Consider the following 19049-nt stretch of genomic DNA (forward strand, 5'->3'; position numbering starts at 1 on the left):
CATGTAGAATGGACCAAATCGTCCAAGAAATTCCTTTATTGTACAGACCTTCTTTGCTATACAACCATCGCGACATGAGCAGAGCGTCGTATCGCTTCTGTCATTCATACCGCGCATGGTAGATGCTTCCTTGAGAACACTCTCATCCGCCTGTTTGGGGGGGGCTCGTCTCTATGACGGTGAAGATGTGGCCAGCGAACAAGATGAAGACCTCGTGATTGAGTCCCTGCGAACCTAGTGATCCGCCAGTGTCTTGCCACGCTGATGCACCTGTGCCGTTTTCCACCACCCTTCTAGACACGGATGATGCTCAAGATCCCTGCAGTAGCTCCTGCTGCTACTGTGCAACGAGCATGTTGCGCACACTGCGCCAATAATCCGGATGCACCGTGCTCTCCACCTCGTCTTTGCTCAACCAGCGGAAGTCGTGAATTTCTTCGAGGCCCATGTCCGGGGCTACGACCACGCCCTTCTTATCTCTTGCAGAGCCTTTCGCTACGCCAGCCGGGAGATCCTCGGTCTTGTTTTCCTCGCTCTCGCTCGCAGCGGCGGTGTTCGGAAGGGCAGCTTGCCCAGCCATGATGCGGGCTTTCATGAAGAAAGTCTTTTCGCCGTCGATGAGCGATTGAGTGGCTGCGAGATCTTGTTTGAGTGGCTGCGATTCCGAAGTGGAAGAGATTTCAGTTGTTGCAGGCGTCGATTCTGAGAGAGGCAGAGCAGCGCGTCCGGGAATGTACCTCTGGGGTAAGGACGGAGAAGGGCGTGGAGAGGAGAATTTCAGAATGGAGTGGCCGACGGGATGGTTGCCGACGAAGAAGGTGTTCATGTTGGGGCCGAGGGAGGTGAAGAGAATTCGTTGCGCAGCCTGTCAAATACATCTGTTAGCATTCACTTCGCGTTCCCGATCCCTCGCCTTGCGCAAAACCACAGTCAGTGAAGGAATCGGCAACCGACCTCTTTCAATCCTTCATACCCAACGACGGGCCCAGAAGGAAACTTCCAATTCCACTTCTCGTCCCCGTTCCCATCCCCCTTAGTCTTGACCAGCAAGTACAGTGTCCGCTGCAATCGTCTCTCCAAATTCCTCAAGTCACCTTTCTCATCCGCTTCTGTCGTCCTCCGTAACCCTGCGTACTTTGCATTGCCTCTCCCGGTGAATTCTGCTTGCCTACCTTCCTCGGCAATTAGTTTTTCGACAATCCGTTCTGGACGACCTGTCTCGTCGCCCACGAGGACCTCATCATTCCACGCCTCTTTCGTGTACGCGTTGTACGCTCCTATATCCCGGGCGGCGGTGCCTCCCCGTTCGCGACGGTGTTTTCTCCAGTGCTCGAATGCAGGCGTGTTGCGACGGTAGTAGAAATACTGCGTGAATGGCAGTACCAACCGTTCATTGAGACGCCGCTGATAGAGGTAATAGGCTGTTTCGAAGGGGTGCGGGTCGGGGGTTATTAGTGGTGGTCGCGAGAGCACAATGCCGGCTTTTATTGCGAATGTCGGTTGAGGTGCAAGGGAGGCTTCGGGGCCCAAGGGAGAAAGCTGAGTGATTGGAGGTGCAGTATCTTGGGAGACACTTTGAGCGGCGGCTGCTGATGCGTAGCTTCTTCGTGAAAGCGTCTGAAGGCAGGAAGAACAGATGTGCTGGAGTGAATTGGGAGAGGCTGCAACGGTCCAGTGAGCATTTCGTCTCTAAACTATCCAGTGCGATGGGAACATACCAAGAGCACTAACGACGCGTTTGGCGCCTCTTGAGCGAGGAGACATGTTGCGACCGTGTGACGCTTGATCGCAAGACCTAGAGGAGTTGAAGTGTTCGCTGCTTTCGCTGCTTTCGGTGCTCGATGCTCGAAAAAGTTTAGGGAACCAATCAGGATCTAGGACGCAAACGGCAGGTTCTCCGAACAGCCCTTTTTTTCTGCACTTCAACTCGTTCACGCGGCCTTCTTCTTCAGTAGAAGGTTGCACAGGATGTTGAGCTTGGTGTGAAGAATGAGGGTCCTTCGTTATGAAGCCAGGACAAGCCGCCGCATAGCGTCGTCCAAACATATGGAGCGATCAGCATCCTGTGCCTACCCCGTCCCGAAATATCGTCTGCTCCAAAGAGAAGCAAGACCATCAATGTGTTCAAGCACGTCTTGAAAGCGCAACCGGCACTAATTCCTTATCATGAACTGTCCGTCTCCATGGCTTCTTCATCATCATACGGTGCCCAGACTGAACTTCAAAAGGGAGTCCTTTTCGCTAGCAGGACCGACTCTTATTGTTATGAAGGTACTGTTAGATAGTTACTCCGTACAAACTGTCCAACGAGGAAATTCTCAAGACTCAGAGAAACAAAATCTTAGGAGACGAGTCAAGCCTTCAACCGTTCTTCAGCCGAAGCACAGAGGTCCTCATTCGTCCTCTCTGCTTCTGCTCTCCCCTGTCCTTAGATTGGCACCATCAGAGGACACATGACACTCGCGCCCCCGTCCACAACCATGTTATTTCCCTGGATGTAGGAGCTGAACCCACTGGCGAGGAATCCTGCGACTCGGCCAACCTCCGCTGGCAAGCCCGCCCTCTCTAGGCCGATGTTCTGCTTCTGCATCTGCGGGCTCTGTAACGCTGCGGGAGGGAGTTGCGTGTTGTAACTCATTAAATTCTTCTTATCGTCGAATCCATTTAGAGAGACACCCACGTCGATTTGCCCCGGAGATATGGCGTTGATCCGCACTCCTGTGCCCTTGAGGACCGCGACACCGGAGCGCACGACGCCCAGGGCCGCATGACTTGACATGGTGAAACACGGACCCCAGCATCCTCCGTAAGTGCTCGCAGTGCTGGACACGACAATGATGCTCCCATACCGCTGATCCTTCGGTGCGGCATTGGGATACGTTCCTTTTGGGGATGTCTTTTGCATCGCATGCGGTGCGTATTTCAGCGCGAAGAATGGTGCCAGGCTATTCGCTTCGAAGCACCTCTGGAGATCGGCAGGCGTGGTAGCGTCGATGGAGGGAGGACCCAAGAGGCCGGAGGAACACACCCAGACGTCAAGGCGGCCATAGGTGTTGAGGGCTTCGTCGATGAGGGTGAGGGTGTCTTGTTCAGAGGAAATGCTGTAAGGATAGTCGATGATCTTGGTGTTGGGGTACTGCTTGGAGAGGATAGAGGGAAGGCCTGAAGACTCTTCGTTCGCTGTGCACGCATAGATGCAGGCGGCGCCGTGGGCTGGACCAGCAGAATTGATTAGTCCCACCGAGCAGTGGACCAAGGAGTGAGGAGTCACATACCAGCTAACTCAGTCACAATAGCACGTCCAACAGGCATGTCTGCGCCTGTAACCACGCAGACAAAGCCATAGAGCTTCCCATCTGCTCGGTACGGGGAGAAATGGTCTGACTCTTCTTCTAAAGTCATCGAATCAGGCATTGTGGTCGAAGCAGAGAATATGGAACAAGGTCCGAGCCGTCAGGACCACTACACGTCGCGAGATTGACCGAGAGCTTGACTGAGTATTCTCACACGATATCGTCACTCTGGTAAGTCGTATTGAGGTAATGTGCCAAACCTTGGACTTGATCGAGCGCGCGCTGTGCTTGCAATGCTGCGGCTCTGACGTGCAGCCATGGGAGAAGCTGCCATCCCGTCTCAGCTTGTGGCTATCTGTCCAATGGCAAGAGACTTGACTTGCTTGCATGTTGACAAGGCCGATACGAAATCACAAGATAGGGTCATGTTGAGTCTTTCTCCGCGCAAATGCAGACAGAGTGACGACGATCGCGTGGAGCCGGAAATTCCATGAGCGGCGATTGAACGATAAGGCTTCGTTATCGCCTGGATTTTATTGGCCAGGTTGACTACTGACAAGTATCAAGTCGCCAAACGCCAGTTTCCACTCTTCACTACCGTCGTTTGATAATAGTCGAGAACATGTATAACGTTGCACAGATGGCGTCCAGATCAGCCGTTGTGAACCGATGAGGAAACAGAACGAGTAAGGCGTTATGAACAAGTACAGGTCCAGAGTGAAGAAGGCGGTAGGAGGTACGTACAGTAGTACTCGTAGCAGCTTTAGTGGGCCATCGGCGTAAACAAAAGACTTCATGGTGTACGGAGTAGATCCTGGGGAACGAGCCGTCTCCGAGATTCGAAAAGGAGTAATAGTCGGCTAGAACCTGACAATGGACGATCCATTGGTGGCTGGACTTACTGTAAGGACCAGGCGACTCACAGGATCTCTCGACGCCTTCCCCAGCACATGAGGCTGCGCCTGGTCTCTGTGCCCGCGCCTGGGACTTCAGGAGAAACCACGCCGTGACATTGTTGTTCCTCATAGAACTCACCCGGTGCTCACTACGAGGTACTGCTTTCTAATACTACTGCTTCCTACCTAGGTACTTCTCACATGCCGTTGATGCAGCACAACTGCTTAGAATTTCCATGCAGCCCTCATGCTGCTATCGCCTCGAGAGGGATCGTATTTCTGCCGCTATGCACGGCTCTGCCACGCCGTTCGGAGTAGCTCACTTGCCGCTGCCTTTGGATGCCATGAGTTAACTAGAGAGGTCGTATTGTGCGAAAGGCTGAGTGTCTCAGCGGCACCAGCGTACATCCTTCGCCGTTGCAGTTTCTTGCGCAGCACACAGTCTCCTCTGCGGCTAGCTTGCCGTCACTCCCATTATCTGTTTCAGGGAACAGTAAAGAGGTCTCTCATGCAAGGAGAATATGTTTCGCCATCGCTCTCCGCGCGGACTTACTTCACATACTTGCCGGGACAGGATCACTCCATGGAGATATGGGTCGTGTCGTTCCAAATTTCAAGGTTGAAGCGCTCATAGGGCGAAACAACCACACAGGCTCTTGGATTGCGAGCATGTGTGTCCTCAGCTGAGCCTCAGCAATGCCTTGATGACAGGCACAAATCAGACGGCAGAATCTCTGTGCTCATACAACCTCCATTTTTGCTTCACTTATTGCTCTAGGACAATGACCGCCATGCAGATGATGGAATTCAAGTTGGACCTCGTCGCAAGGCCGCCCCAAGGCCTGTGCTAAAGGACCGTGGTGATGACGGCCATAGCATGCAACTTTCTGCAGATGGGGAGTCTCCCTCCGCCAAATGTGGAACCGCTGGTCATCTCTACCACGATGGCCCTCAGCAGTTGTTATCTCATGGATCAATCCTCGGTCAGGCACGAGATATGGCTGCCGGGCCAGACGAGAGATACCGCTCTATCTCATCCACTGACAAGCCTGAATCGTCCCACCTGTGGAAATTCAGTTAACATTCCTCGCTGGATCAATACAACCGGCTGCGGCCCAAGATCCTATTTGCAGAGACACTATGGTCTATCAACTGCCCAAAACCCGCACGAGCGTCGGCGTTAGTACATTTGCTGGCGGTATTTAGGTCGATATTGCTTGCAGCTTGGGTATGGATCAGTCAACCTGGACTGAGTGTCTCCTCTGGCGAATTCGAGCCTCGATCTCAGTTGGAGCTAAACTTACTGTCGGTGCGTGAGGATCCTAGCAATCAAAATCTAACAGTGAAGCCAACAGCGAGAAAGACGATCAACCAGGTGACAGAGCCAGCACACCTCGCGTTCTGCCCATGTTTGGCCACCACTGGTTAGAGATAGGCAACGCGTACGCAACTGGACCGTCTCACTCTCGCTCAAAAGAAACAGTCTGAGCCGCAGAGTCCTCTGCGGCCGTCGTTCATGGCTCAGCGACCTGCACCATCAGCACGAGCTGCCGTGCTCATTGTCCGTGGCGGGCGTGATTAGTCCGAGAGCCTTGCCCGCCAATTCGTTTCAGGATGTCGTATGGACAGCGTCGTAAGAACGTATTTAAGTGGAGATTGCCTATCAGCTTACTCGACATATCTCTGCTGAGCATGGAGTGCGGCCCGGTAGTTGTGTACCCGGGCTGGAGTAACACAGGGTCCGTTGCTCATTAGGTCTATCCCTCGCTGCCCCAGCCGAGGGACGAACTGATGAGTCCAAGCACGGCCGAGTGTTGGCCTGATATCCGCTTATTCTCGGCAAGGACACCTTGAAGACCAAGCAAGTCTGGGGATTGTACAACGGAAAAGAGGGAACAGCTCAATCGACGCAGCACACGGTCCAAGTGATCACAGCCGGCTGAATGCAGGCAGAAGAACCAGATCTTCCCTGCATGAACAGTGAAGATACTGTAGCTTGGGCAGATATGCGTGCGCGGCATGCCCGGGTTCCATGTGCATGTCGAATGAGAGCTGAAGGGGCTGTCTGACTGGCCAACCCCGGGTGATCGGGAGACATTGACTTCCCCAGATTTACAGGGCCGTGTTTCGTAAGCCACGACCCTTTCCTTCGGGTCCAGACTCAACCACCAGCATGGCACCCGGTCGAGGTTGAGCAGCGACGCGTACGAATCGCAGATCATTGGTGCTTATCTGTTTTCCCGCCTACCAAAAGTAGACCAAACGCTGTGGAACGGAAGTCGTGGCATCTCAGCACTTGTCGCGCCTGACGAAAAATGCCTCAAGAGATATCAGTCTTGCATCGGTCTGCAGCACCTGGATGAAGCTATGGCTTGTTAGCTGTGTATCAGGACGCATCCCGAAATGCTGTGTAAACATTGCACGGGCTGAAGGAAGCATGTGGAGGATTGTTCTGGCATTTCCCACCACTGACTTGACTGGTCGGGCACCGTCTGACCAGCTTTTACCCAATGGAAAGCCCTGGCCTAAGTCTGGAACACGGGACCATGCCGTTTTCGAAGCTCAGATTTCCTGAACAGGGCGCACCCCAAGGAATCCGTGTTGTCGGATAATAAGAATCTTCGAGGAGCTTCGAATGCATCGCGGTGACAAAGTGCAGCAGCTGCAGCAGCAGCAGAGAGTTCCGTTCGCGCAAGGAACACCCACATGTTCCTTGCCATGGATCCACGTGCCGCTGCCTGAGAAGAATGCCCCTTCTTCAAGCACAGTCAACTGCCGACCTAATGCAGAGCTGGATAATCAGGCTTGCACTTTTGACGCTGCCGTCACACAGGAATAGGATCATGGGAATCCCACAGCAAGGCGGGGACGAGTACTCGTACGGCCCAGAATGTGAAGTCACTTTCCAACTTGTCGAGCGCACGTTTCAGCCCCACCATGGATCGCCCACTACGAGTACATATCGCCTTTTCTCACATCGAGTCGGATTTCGCCGGTGACTGCTGGTTTGCTCGGGACGCTGACGGCGCGGCAAATCCAGCAAGGCTTCCGTCTCCTGTCGATCGCAGCCAGATACTGTCATCTTACGACAAGAACGGGCGGATGAAAACTTCCGGGTTGTCGACGTCCAGTCAGCATGGCCCGTCGTATGTACACAGGACTTGGTCGTCCGGGCGTGATCTCGATATACAATAGATCTCGATTTCCTCACGCGTCATACACACAGTACGAGTACAGTACTCACACCATTTGTCTCATACCGGTATCTCGTAAGAGCGACTCGCAAACACAAGAAAAATCCATCGCTTTCGTCATACAAGGGTGGCCGCCTCAAACCGCAAACCTGCTATCCCCGCTAAATTTTGGTAAAACACATGCTAGAAACCGGTGCAGTGGCAAAGTGCCAGGCGTGCACTTTTCGTCAAGACCTTCCAAGATGGAGATCCAAGCACCGCTCAACGTGCTCACACGTCAGCCACTCAGGACACGCATCAGACCACACCTGCATGCCGTGGCTGAGTCGCATTGGCACTCTTGCACCTCACCTCACCTCTCCTCCACTCCGAGTTGCACAGAGTCGCTTGAGCTTGTGCAACGGGACGCGCAACTCGCACGGCACTGCCGCTCCAAAAGTCTGGAAACACAAAAAGAATGAAGCCATCCTATCCGCATCCGCATCCTCCCCTTTGTCCCCAATTGGGTGGCCAAACCTCGCTAACCACACACACACACACACACACCCACCAAACCCTACTTGCCACACACACATACTGTGTACTCGTCCAGCTCACAGCTCACATTTCATAGCGCCTGCAGAGCCTGCACGATCCGCTCCGGGCCCAATTCGTGCGGGTGCGGGTGCGCGTGCCCAATCTGTGGTTTCACCGCGTCGGGCAGCTTCCGCACCACGCCCACCGGCGCGTTCGCACCCCAGCAGCGGTCGTCCTCTGAGAAGGACGCCTCGCTGGGTGTGGCACTCTCGCTCTCGCTCTCCATCTCGCTCTGCGACTGGTACTCGAGCACGGTGCCTTCAAAGTCCGGCAGGACGGCGTCGCGCGCGGATTGGATCCACAGCTCTTCCGCCGCGTTGAGCTGTTGCATCCACTCGGCCACGGTCATGGATTTGCCGCGGTACGTCACGGGGATGTTGGCGTATGGCGAGCTCGGCGACAGCAGGCCCGCCAGCCGGGCTTTGTGCTTCCAGTCCGGATGCGCGTCCTGTAGCAGGTAGGCCCGTTCCGCGGACACGGCGTTGATGTAGTTGAAGAAGGAGGTTTCGGAATCTGTCAACGCAGCAAAAAGTCACAAATTAGCCACCTCATGGTCATAGGCAGACGTGGTGATGATTTCCAAAAAAAAAAAAAAAATCGAGAAACAATTCTCCCCATGAACTTGTAAATCAAGATGCCGAAGATGAGCAAGAACCGGGTGAAGTAAAGTAATAGTGACGCGAAAGTGAAGTCATGAGGATAGAGAGAGAGAGAGAGAGAGTCTTACATGATCCAGGCATCCCAGGCAGAGGAGTCAGTCTGTCGAACCGCTCGTCCAGCAGGGCTTGCAGCCGGAGATACGAGGCGTACACGACCGACGTGGATTCCTGGAGTTTCCACAGTGCGTTCTGCACGGGCTCGGGCAGTTGGTTGAGCATGTCGGCCGGCAGGGCCGCCACGTGCGAGACGTTGCTTGGGTCGTGCGAGTGAGGGGGCTCCAGGAAGAGAGAGTCTGCCGTGTAGTTGAAATGCATTGTGACTATCGTTCTGTGTACTGTATAATTGCGGATTGAACTGATCTTGGTCTAGGAGGGTGGCGACGGTGCCGTGCGCCGAGGGAGAAGCAGAGGCAGAGGTAGACGGTAGTGTAGTGCAGAGAACCGACTGTGGATGGGTATGTAGGTATATATAAATATATATGTGCAATAGAGGGGCGGTTGCAGTTGGCTTCAGCGTTGGTGGAGCGAAGACATGTAGTCAGATCAGACCACGACCGTTTTTATATGTATGGCTATGGAGCATCTCGTGTTGCGAGGGCAAGATATCATGGAACAGGTGTTGGGACGGGGGCGGCCAAGCTGATTGGTACGGAACACTGCATGCCCAGTGCAGGGATGTGGAAACTCAATATCGTCAGATGGTGTCGATTCTGGAGTCGTGGTCAACAGCCGCCCACTCGCTCACTCTGCATTGGCTGGAGACAAAGAGCGAGCAAGCGAACGAACCAACGGAGCGAGCTATGTTTCTGCCGTCAGTGATACATCCTTCACCTGAATGGCAACGTTTGTTCCCTTTTGGGGCCCGATCGTGCCCAGACGGGTATTCGGTCACGGAACGAACTACTATGCAAGCCCGCGTGACTCTTTTCCATGATTTTCTGCAATCCGGCATGAACGACAGATGTCACAACATATGTGCTCGAGTCTCAACACAGTTGCGCGCGGCGGAAGTAGACAGGTGACTCGAACCGTGTAAGCCACAGGACGGCCGGGAAGAATCCCGTTGGAAAGAAAAAGAAGGGTACGTAGATGACGCCCGCTCTATTCAACCATTTTTGGCGGACAAGGAGAGCCGCTTCAATCGCAAAATTCCTGCCGAGTGAGAAGAAGAAACACTGTGCTCCGCCGTAGCCGGGCTTGCCGCGAGAAGGCCGTCACGCCGTCAGAAGGTAAAAAATGCGGCGTGTCTCCCCCATTTGCACGAGGACGTCAACCGACATGCAGAAGGGAACAGTTTTCCACCTTGGTTGCGGGGTTTACGCAATCCTGCACCCTTCGTTAGCGGCCACGCTACCTACGGGAAGAGAGACATACCGTTGAATAAGGTGTACGCCAGAGGCAGTCTCGACAATGCCACTCATTTCGCCCGGTTGCAAGGCGAATGCTGCATCTTCGAACTCTTTCTGCATCTGACCTTTGCCGAACAAGCCCAGGTCGCCGCGCTTTCGGGCACTGCTGCAGTCTGACTCGGTAGGAGCAAGGTCGCCGAGGGTGGTCTGGCCCGAGCGGATTTGTTCTTCGTGGCGTTTCAGTATCTCGATGGCCTCCTCCTTGGAACGCGTGATGGTTTGTTCCTTCCAGCTGGAAGGGCGACGGCTGTCTCGGTGCTTGATGAGGAGATGTGCGGCCCGAATCTTGCCCTCACCAGCGGCACCATCGACGCGGCCGTTCGCAGAGGAGCTGTGGTGGTTGGCCATGTAGACTTTGAGCTTGTCGGTGTCTGCATCGGCCGGCGGTTCCCATCTCGACTCGTGGGTTTTCTGGTTGAAATAGTAGGGAAGGTTCTTCGAGTTGGAGTGGCGCACCTCCCAGTCAGGAGGTAAACCCGTGTCGTCGCTCTACAAACCGCCGTCAGTAAGGGTCCTGCGCGTCGCGAGGGCGACCTCGGCAGAGTGCATCGTGCTTACCATGATTCCGCAAATAGCCGTGCCCCTTGGCGGCGGTCTAAAATGGTTCTGCTGTTAGAGATGGATGTCGACAGCGCAGAAAGAACACAGAATGCTAGCTAGGCAGGTACACAGAAGATATTGTTGGGACAATTGACCAGCGTTTGGTGTTCTGGCCTCGAAAGCCCGAGAAAGGTGGGGCAGCGAGTCTTGTTGTCAGCAGATCGATTGATCACGAATACTGAGTTACAATTGCCCGCAACACAAGGTGGCTAGGCTGGTGAAAGCGGCAAGGCAGGCAGTGGATGGATGAAAGCGGGATGGAGGACAGGAACAGGAGGGTGACTGGCTGATCCTGCCGCGGCCTGGAAGGCTATAGGTTGGCCCAGAAGCAGGAACTGCGGGTAACAAAAACAGCGAATGCACCAGTTGAGGGCTGTACGGAGTACCTGGTGGTACCTGCCTTACTCCGTCGAATGGCTGCATTGACGGACGTCCTTGATGGATCGGTTAATCGTCACTCAGAGTGCCGTTTGACCTCCATGGCAATCCACTTAGCTTATACTCGTACCTGGTAGCTCGTAGATTTGTTTGGAAGATAAACGTGAGATCGTGGTATCAAGCCCCAGCAATTGCGGGGAGCAGGGAAATCATGTGTTTCCCTTGCCTTGCAGGACACCTAAATTATTTCACCAGATGACTGCTCTTCAGACTCTGGTTGTGTCAAAGTCACTCTTATATTCAACAAGACAGAATCACTCAAGTCGAGCAAATATTGATTCTATCCTACACCACCCTCTGAAATCATCCTTCTAGTTTTGCAGCCCTTACCACGCAAAGTCCTCATCAACCAGGTCATCGTTCAAATCGACTTCGCCGCACTGCCGGTTCCATCGCTCGAAGACACCACCGCCACGCCTCGAACAGGATTTCTACTTCCGAGCTTCGCGTTGTTTCGACAGCCTCCACCTCTTACTTTCTAAATCTCAGCTACCGAATATGTCTGGTGCAGCCTCTCCTGCCCAGAGTGAGGGCGAAAACAAGCGTGGCGAAGTCTCCTACAGATTCTGTCAAGAATGGTAGGTCCATTCCCCAAATCATTCTGTCTCTCGATCGAGTCTAACACGGATCTTTATAGTTCGAATCTGCTCTATCCCAAAGAAGACCGCGCAACAGCGACCCTCCTCTACGTCTGCAAAGCCTGTCACGCCACCTCGCAACACGATTCAGCATGCACGTACCGTCAACACCTCGGAGCCAACGTTCAGGAGACAGCCGGAACCACCGCAGATGTTGCATCTGATCCAACGGTGGGTCTTACCTCTTCCGAGCTGTCCTGCACCATATATTCCGTCTGCACTCTCTGCGGAGAAGCGTTAAAATGCAGGAGTTGTGGCCAACTACCGGACTCGACAGAGTCCGAATGCTCAGAAGGGTCAGGGGACATAACATCTGACACCTGACTGCATCTACTTTCTCGCTCTGTCACAAGCCAGCCTTCAGAAACCAGAGACTGACAGGTCGCTTTTATTTGCACAGCTTCCTCGGAAAACCAAGAAGTGTCCAAAATGTGGAGAAATGGAGTCGGTGTATTTCCAGTCACAACAGCGTGCTGCGGATACGGGAATGGTGAGTGTCTCTACTGCAGTCGCTCGGTCTCATTTTTCTGACGGTGGTGACCAGAAACTGTACTATGTCTGCGTGAGCTGCAATCACGTCTACACGACCGTTTGAGCATGGTGTTCGTGGCGTAGGATGGAGTTATGATCAGGATACCCATGCATTTCGAGGCGTTTTGGGTTGATTGGCTGAGGTTACAAGAGCTTCCATATTCACAGCTGATGTCGTGGGCGTCACAAGATCCCCAGCATGGCTTGCTTAGAACCAATACAGTGGCTCTGAATTCAGACATTCCACCTTGATACTTGTACAGAAAGTTTCAATTGCGCCGAGGGTATTGGTCGCTGTCTTGCAAGCATTCTATGGTGACCTTGAGGGATCAGATGTGCATTGGTGCAAGAGACAAGATCTTCGACCACTTCTTGTCTCGTAGTTCGGCTCCTACTATGCTTGACAACCGTGTTCCGATCGGGTCGCCGTTCTTGTTGATGAGGACGCAGGCATTGTCGTCAAACCGTATCAGACCCCCATCTTTCCGGCGCTCCTCCTTCCTTGCTCTGACGACCACGGCATGTCGAATGTCTCCTCTCCGTACTTTGTTGGCGATACTCAAGCTTGATCCGCCAGGGGTTTCTGGGCCGAAGGACTTTTGTTTCTGGACGACGACGATGATTCTGTCACCTGCAAACGGGAACAAATCAGCAAAGGAGCCTCAAGGATATATCGTGGCGTCTACCTATCCTGGCAGCCTGCCTCTGTTTTCGCATAACCGCGACACATTCGACGACGGCAGCACCGGAGTTGTCGATGCAATTAAGCATCGTCTGGTATGAACAACGTCAGCGACGAGCCCGACCACCTTTGGGCAGCTGTAGAACTCACCTTTAGTTGTATCATTGTAGCAGCATCATGCGCCCTAGCTTGCGATCACCGATCACCCGTCGAGGAGGAGGTTGCAATGGTGAAGGCAGAGTCAGTTTAGCTGCAGATGAATTATTTCGTGGATATGGATTCGATTGGCCAGAATCCGGAGCGCGGGTGGGTGGCAGATGCGCGTACGCCTCTTGCGGGAATCTCGACAGGTGCCCGGCTTGATTCAGACGCGCTTAAACAGATCAGCCAAACAGAAGCCGCGGCAGCCCGTGAGCCCGCCCGTTCGCTTGCTGCTTAGGCTTGTCATGCTTCCCAAGAATGCCTGGCCTGCCACTGACCAGCCGCCGCCGACGTTCTCCCCCTCTCCACTTGCACAAGTCGAAGTCACCCTTCCGTCGCCCTTTCTTGTCTTGCTCTTGACCAAAGTGAAGCAAGCTGAAAGTCTCTCCCTATCTCCCTCAGCTTGGATTGCACCTCATGCGCAAGTGAAGTGCATAATCTACCCGATCATTATGTTACGATGTACTCGCATTCACTTTAATATTGCTCCTCTCACCGTCGCTTCGCTCAGGCAGGCCTGATCCAGACCGCGTTCCAGATACCAAGGGCCATTCGGTTCAGCCCCTTCCACTCCTTCCCAGCTGTCTGCGGTCCAGAGCCGCCACTTGCGCACAGATTCTCGTGATACAGTGTTTCCCACGTCCTAATCGGTGTGCATCCCATGCACCACCCCGAGTCTTCACCTTGAGGATTCGTACACGCGACCATGCCTCGCAAAAACTCGGCCAAGGAGCCAGACAAGGCCCAGCGACTCTCCCTCGCTGAGTTGGCCGCCCATGATGATGTATGCTCCGATGTAATGGTAGATAATGTCAGTAATCTCAGCCTGTTACGAGGACCTCTTGCGCTTACAACCGTCAGGCTTACTACAAGTCCAAAATCCGAAAGAACCGCACCAAGCACATTCCAATCCGAGGCATCAAGGAGGAAGAAATACCCAAGATCCTTTTACACAAAGTCATTGTCGACAAAGATGTCAAGGCGGCCGAGAAAGCCCTGCTCGCTCTTCCGGGGCTTAAGAGGTACAAGAAGAGTCTGCGCACCAAGGCCGAACAAGAGCATTTCTTGGAGCATTTGAGGAAGTACATCGCCATGTACCAGACCGACTGCGCGTGGGAAGTGTCCACGACGAACCGATACACCATCACCACGTATGAAGCTGCTGTGACGGCCAGGAGACGCATCCGACAAGGTGACACCATCAAATACCTCACCGGCACTCTGGTCCCGCTCACGACGGAGGAATCCGCCGAGTTGGATATGAGCAATCGCAATTTCAGCATCGTGGTCTCGGGTCGCAAGAAGAATTCTTCCATCTTCCTGGGTCCGGCACGTTTCGCGAACCATGATTGTGACGCAAACGGACGTCTGGTCCCCCATGGAGAAAATGGAATGGAAGTGGTTGCCATGAAGAATATTGAGGTCGGTGACGAGATTACCGTCTCCTATGGCGACGACTACTTCGGCCCAGGCAACATGGACTGTCTGTGCCATACTTGCGAACAGCTGGAGCGGAATGGGTGGACGTCGAAGACGGCTATTCTCGACACTCCCAGTCGTACAGACACTCCACTCCCAACCCCATTCCACGAGCCCCTGTCAGCAAGTCAACCACGAGGAATGAAGCGGAAGAGAGACTTGGATCATTCTCATTCATCCTCCGCGCCTCCTCCCTCTAAGCATGCGAAGGCTTTGCAGTCGCCCTCCAAACTGCAGCAGTCCTGGACTCCACCAGATAGTTCGGACTCGGAGATCACGCAACAGCCGCCTCGTGAGCGAAGATCAGAACCTGTTGAGACACTTCGAGAGGCAGCGTCTAGAGGATCTGTGGCTCTTTCCCCGCCCCATAGTCAGTCGCGCACCGAGAACAGCGAGTCGCCCAATCCCAGCCAACTGGGGGCAGAGTCGTCAGCACTTGTGGAAGCGGCAGATCTACCAGCAAATGGGGTGCAGCAATCTCCCGAATCTTCCACATCCCATGGAAACGATCATGAAGGCAAGATGCCTGCTAAATTGCTCGAGAAGTTGTCAACCAATGCACCGATGTCACCCGCGCCAACATCTCCCTCTAGCAACGGGTGTTCGACCGAGGGTTTACCACCTAGCCAAAATATGTCCCACGCGCAAGCGATCGATGCACCTGTAACCATCAAGGTTGAAAGCGTCGAAACTACCAAGATGGAAGTGGACGAGGATACTATCATCGTCGCTCCATATAGGCAGATCTCGTTGCCGGCTGCCGACGACCAGCAGCTCCCAAGCCAGCAGAAGCAAGGTATTTCGCTACCGGAAAGCTCGGAATTAACAGTTCCTCATGCAGTCTCTACGCTTGCTACGACGACAATCACCAAAGAAATCCACGAGCCATCAATCTCTGCAGCCACAGAAAATAGCGTCCTACCGTCGATAGAACCTACGAGCACTTCAAGAACTGTGGCTCAGCTGACGGTTCATCCAATGACTGGCACCATTCGTATTGCAGGTGACTACATCCTGACTCGAAAACTATTGGCGCAACCTCACGATCGCTGGGTACAATGCCACAACCAGAAGTGTCTCGGCTTCTTCATCCAACCCAACGGCTACCAGACCCGCCGCGAGTGTCCGCGCTGCGAGCGGCACAGCATGCTGTACGGTTTCCCGTGGCCAAAAACAGATGCCGACCCACGCAAACTGCTGGAGCGCAAACCGACGGGCAAAGGCAAGAAGGCCGGAACACCTGCCATTGAATATAGCGCATACCGACGACAAGGGAGGTCTGGCAAAGGGACCTGGGTTGAAGGTGGTGGCGATCCTGAAGAACGGGTCATGGACCACCGCACAATTCATCGATTCGTGCTACCAGAGGAAGAAAGAGAGCAAACAAGAAGGGGACTGCTGAAAGAAGCTGAAATCGCTAGAGCAGCTGGAGACCACCAGCTGGCCATCTTGGAGGCGAGGATGCGCGCTGGCTCACATTCCAGGGCACTCAACGGTCATGGTTCGGAGAGTGCAGCGCGAGACGTGAGTGAGAGTGGAAGTGCAACGCCAGATGAACTAAGACGACGGAGTAATCGATTTGTTACGAGGCCTGTGGGCGTGTACACGGACAGATTCTAGGTGGGAGTGTGGGGGACTGGCGGGCTGAGACAATAACCCCTGGACGAGTGGTTTTGAGTGCCCTGATATGTCGACAATTAATGATACAACGAACGAGTCTGGATCCGGGCTGGAGACCGTCGAGATGTGTGTTGGAAAGTTCGAAGCTCCAGCATCAGCCCCTGATCGTTGCGAGGGTCAACCTTGCAGAAGAACGGTCACACAACACCATGGGCAAATTTCCTGGCTTGTTTATCGTCTAGCATAGCGCGGTGTGCTCCTTGGCTCAGTAATGCAATTCATGGCATCAATCGAGGTAGCTTCAGGCATTCCTCACAACAGCGGTCCTTGGGTTTTCTTTTCCGGGCTGTTCCAAGAAGGATATCCCGCCAGTTGATATGTGGCTCTCATCGCTCATCGACTAGGTGAGAGAATGTATACCTAGGTAGTGTGAGCCTGGAGCTGAGATACTGTCTTTGGAGCCTCTCCCTGATCCAGCTTGATATTGCATAGCACGACATGCCAGGGTCGTATCCTTTGAGCATTAATGGTTAGAGTTGATCCCACTACACATGTATGCTCAAAAGAGCGCGCTTCCAATACTGCGAGGATACCGCCGCGTCTACATAGCTTCCGTATATGTCCTATAACACCACACCGATATTCTCGAATGTCGAAATTATCGCACTTCAATCTCCTCCTCTTTCCAATAGTCGGCCGTCAAGGCCTCGCCGTCCATGAGGCCGTGCACGTAACAAGATCCGACAATTCGATAGGAGACTCGTCCTGCTGTTGCTGTTGCTGTTGATGCTGCCCTGCCTCCTGCTCCCGCTCCTCCGCCTCCTCCGCCTCCTCCGCCTCCTCCTGCTGCCGCCGCTGTGACGACCCTACGCAGCACAAACGGCATGGGACAACCCAGAACGATGCAGACGACATCGCCGTCCTCAGCCTCACGGGGCACACAGCACGTGAACCGCCGGCGCCTGGTCACCGCCAAGCGGCGGCCAAAGGCGTACACGAAACTCTCCGAGAGGGTGTAGACGTAGGCTTCGAACCTTCCGTCCAACGGCATGGTGGAGCGGAACTCGTGCTCGACGTTCCGGCGCACGCAAGACGCGTGCCGCGCCGTGTTGTCGATGGCCTCGAGACATAATCGCGCCGTTGAGGGCGCGTGTTTGGTGGCGCGCACGTACCCGCGTCCTTCTCCCTCGGGCGGGATGATGAGGTCGGCGATGGCCGTTTGCCAGCACTGGAGGGTGAAGTCGAGAAGTGGTGGCATCGAGCCCCGGGGGGCGGCGGCTTGAGGCTGAGGCTGCAGGTGCAGCTGCGGCGGGCAGGAATGCGACGCGTGCACCGAGCACATCCACTCCCAAGCTTGGGGGAACCAGGACGAGTTGCTGGCCAGGTCGGCGTGGGTCATGGTGCTGATGTGCGGTAGGGCTGGGCCAAGGGAGGTGATTTCGTCGACGATGCAGACCTGCAGAAGGAGATGTGAGGCGGCCATCGGCTTCGTTGTCGTCGCGGTCGGTGACGCCGAGGCAGCGACGTCCTGCCATCTGCACGTGAAGCGTGTGGGCCCGCTGGCTTGGTAGACGTCGTGGTCCAGCTGGCCCGTTGGCTTGTAGAGCTCGGCGAAGCCGTCGCGGGTCGGCGCTGTGAGGACGAGTTCCCATGACGGGTGCGGTGGTTCGTTGCGCACGCCGAGGCAGTTGTACAGCAGGTACGCGCCGTTGCCTGTGCGGACGAGGTATCGTGCAACTTGGGCGCCGAGCGGGTGGGTGTCGTCGCTCTGGTAGTCGATGGGGATCTCGTCCTTGACACGGGCGGCGTCGTCGACCAGGCCAAAGACCGCGTACACTTTGTCGCGCGGGTTCGTGGCGTGGAACCGCTTCGTGCGCCACAGCAGCGTGCTCAGCGGGAGACCCTGCGGGCGTGATCGTCTCGCTTCGTCGATCAACAGGACGGCCGTGTAAGGCTGATCGACGTCCCAGACTACGCGGGCGAGCCGTGCATTGGGCTTTTCATCAACCGGGTCTCGCCGGTCCGAGTGGTACAGAAACAACATGTATTGCAGGGCGCGAAGGAAGCCCCGGGCCAGGTATGGACCTGGGCGGGTGTCGGTGCCGATCAGGAATGTCGACTGCGCGGCCAGTGCGTATTCCTGGATGATCCAGACGCGAGAGAACCAGGGCCGTTGCATGAACTCTGCAAAAGCTGGCCAGAAATCATGCTGAACACCGGGAAGATCGAACGGCGCGAGATATTGGAAGCTGGACTTGAAGTTCTCGGTCGCCACGATTCGTCGTGACTCTTCCCATCTCTCGTCGGGGATGCTGAAGAACCGATCGAGCACGGCGAGGACTTCAGGGGCTGGCGTCGAGCCGAGATCGATCATCACATGCTCGGCCTTTGAGAATGTCCTGTCCATGTTTCCGACCTGTTGTTCTTTCTCGGCCAACCCTGCTGCGTCGGGCATCTGGTCGATGCAGAGGGCGTCGGCCCAGAGGAACCGACTGCTCGAGTGGTCGCGAAGCCGCACCAGGGCTGAGTGCAGGTTTGGCGAGATCCTGGCGGGTCGTCCATCAATTGCTATCTGGAGCTTGACTGCGTCGCTGGTGTCGCCCCAGACGTAGGAAATGGCCGTGTAGGCGGTGATGGGCTGGGCGCGGCTCATGTGATGCATACGGAAGCATATCTTGTCGTCCCCTGCCAGGGACGGTAAGAGTTCCACGACACGGATCTGCTCACCACTTTCGAGCCGGGTATATACATAGCTCTTGGGTATCGGGCAGAACAGACCGCGAAATCGTCCAAAACGTGTGTTGACGAGACGGAGAAGCAAGGACGATAAGTG

The 19049-nt window shown here is 54.8% G+C and overlaps 8 protein-coding genes across 8 annotated transcripts; 2 read left to right on the plus strand and 6 right to left on the minus strand.

Annotated features, from left to right (window-relative positions):
• Positions 1–337: 337 nt before the first annotated feature.
• Positions 338–1764, minus strand: G647_09274 (uncharacterized protein; the record flags this gene model as incomplete). The annotated part of the gene is made up of 3 exons (XM_008733577.1): positions 338–865; positions 955–1661; positions 1719–1764. 3 exons carry the CDS (start codon positions 1762–1764, stop codon positions 338–340), a joined length of 1281 nt encoding a protein of 426 aa, XP_008731799.1.
• A 664-nt stretch (positions 1765–2428) lies between these two features.
• G647_09275 (uncharacterized protein) lies at positions 2429–3414 on the minus strand (the record flags this gene model as incomplete). Its single annotated transcript, XM_008733578.1, has 2 exons — positions 2429–3213; positions 3276–3414. The coding sequence occupies 2 exons, from the start codon at positions 3412–3414 to the stop codon at positions 2429–2431; spliced, it is 924 nt and encodes a 307-aa protein (XP_008731800.1).
• A 4576-nt stretch (positions 3415–7990) lies between these two features.
• Positions 7991–8933, minus strand: G647_09276 (uncharacterized protein; the record flags this gene model as incomplete). The annotated part of the gene is made up of 2 exons (XM_008733579.1): positions 7991–8472; positions 8687–8933. 2 exons carry the CDS (start codon positions 8931–8933, stop codon positions 7991–7993), a joined length of 729 nt encoding a protein of 242 aa, XP_008731801.1.
• A 1001-nt stretch (positions 8934–9934) lies between these two features.
• G647_09277 (uncharacterized protein) lies at positions 9935–10588 on the minus strand (the record flags this gene model as incomplete). The annotated part of the gene is made up of 3 exons (XM_008733580.1): positions 9935–9944; positions 9993–10516; positions 10586–10588. The coding sequence occupies 3 exons, from the start codon at positions 10586–10588 to the stop codon at positions 9935–9937; spliced, it is 537 nt and encodes a 178-aa protein (XP_008731802.1).
• A 1115-nt stretch (positions 10589–11703) lies between these two features.
• Positions 11704–11964, plus strand: G647_09278 (uncharacterized protein; the record flags this gene model as incomplete). The annotated part of the gene is made up of 1 exon (XM_008733581.1): positions 11704–11964. A coding segment is annotated over one exon (261 nt), but the record flags the coding sequence as incomplete, so codon positions are not given.
• A 599-nt stretch (positions 11965–12563) lies between these two features.
• On the minus strand, positions 12564–13081 carry G647_09279 (ribosomal protein L14; the record flags this gene model as incomplete). The annotated part of the gene is made up of 3 exons (XM_008733582.1): positions 12564–12865; positions 12921–13008; positions 13067–13081. 3 exons carry the CDS (start codon positions 13079–13081, stop codon positions 12564–12566), a joined length of 405 nt encoding a protein of 134 aa, XP_008731804.1.
• Positions 13082–13823: 742 nt separating this feature from the next.
• Positions 13824–16216, plus strand: G647_09280 (uncharacterized protein; the record flags this gene model as incomplete). The annotated part of the gene is made up of 2 exons (XM_008733583.1): positions 13824–13928; positions 13979–16216. The coding sequence occupies 2 exons, from the start codon at positions 13824–13826 to the stop codon at positions 16214–16216; spliced, it is 2343 nt and encodes a 780-aa protein (XP_008731805.1).
• Positions 16217–16874: 658 nt separating this feature from the next.
• G647_09281 (uncharacterized protein) lies at positions 16875–18869 on the minus strand (the record flags this gene model as incomplete). The annotated part of the gene is made up of 1 exon (XM_008733584.1): positions 16875–18869. The coding sequence occupies one exon, from the start codon at positions 18867–18869 to the stop codon at positions 16875–16877; it is 1995 nt and encodes a 664-aa protein (XP_008731806.1).
• Between the last annotated feature and the right edge of the window lie 180 nt (positions 18870–19049).

This window comes from Cladophialophora carrionii (assembly GCF_000365165.1).
Source record: "Cladophialophora carrionii CBS 160.54 unplaced genomic scaffold supercont1.9, whole genome shotgun sequence".
NCBI lineage: Eukaryota > Fungi > Ascomycota > Eurotiomycetes > Chaetothyriales > Herpotrichiellaceae > Cladophialophora > Cladophialophora carrionii.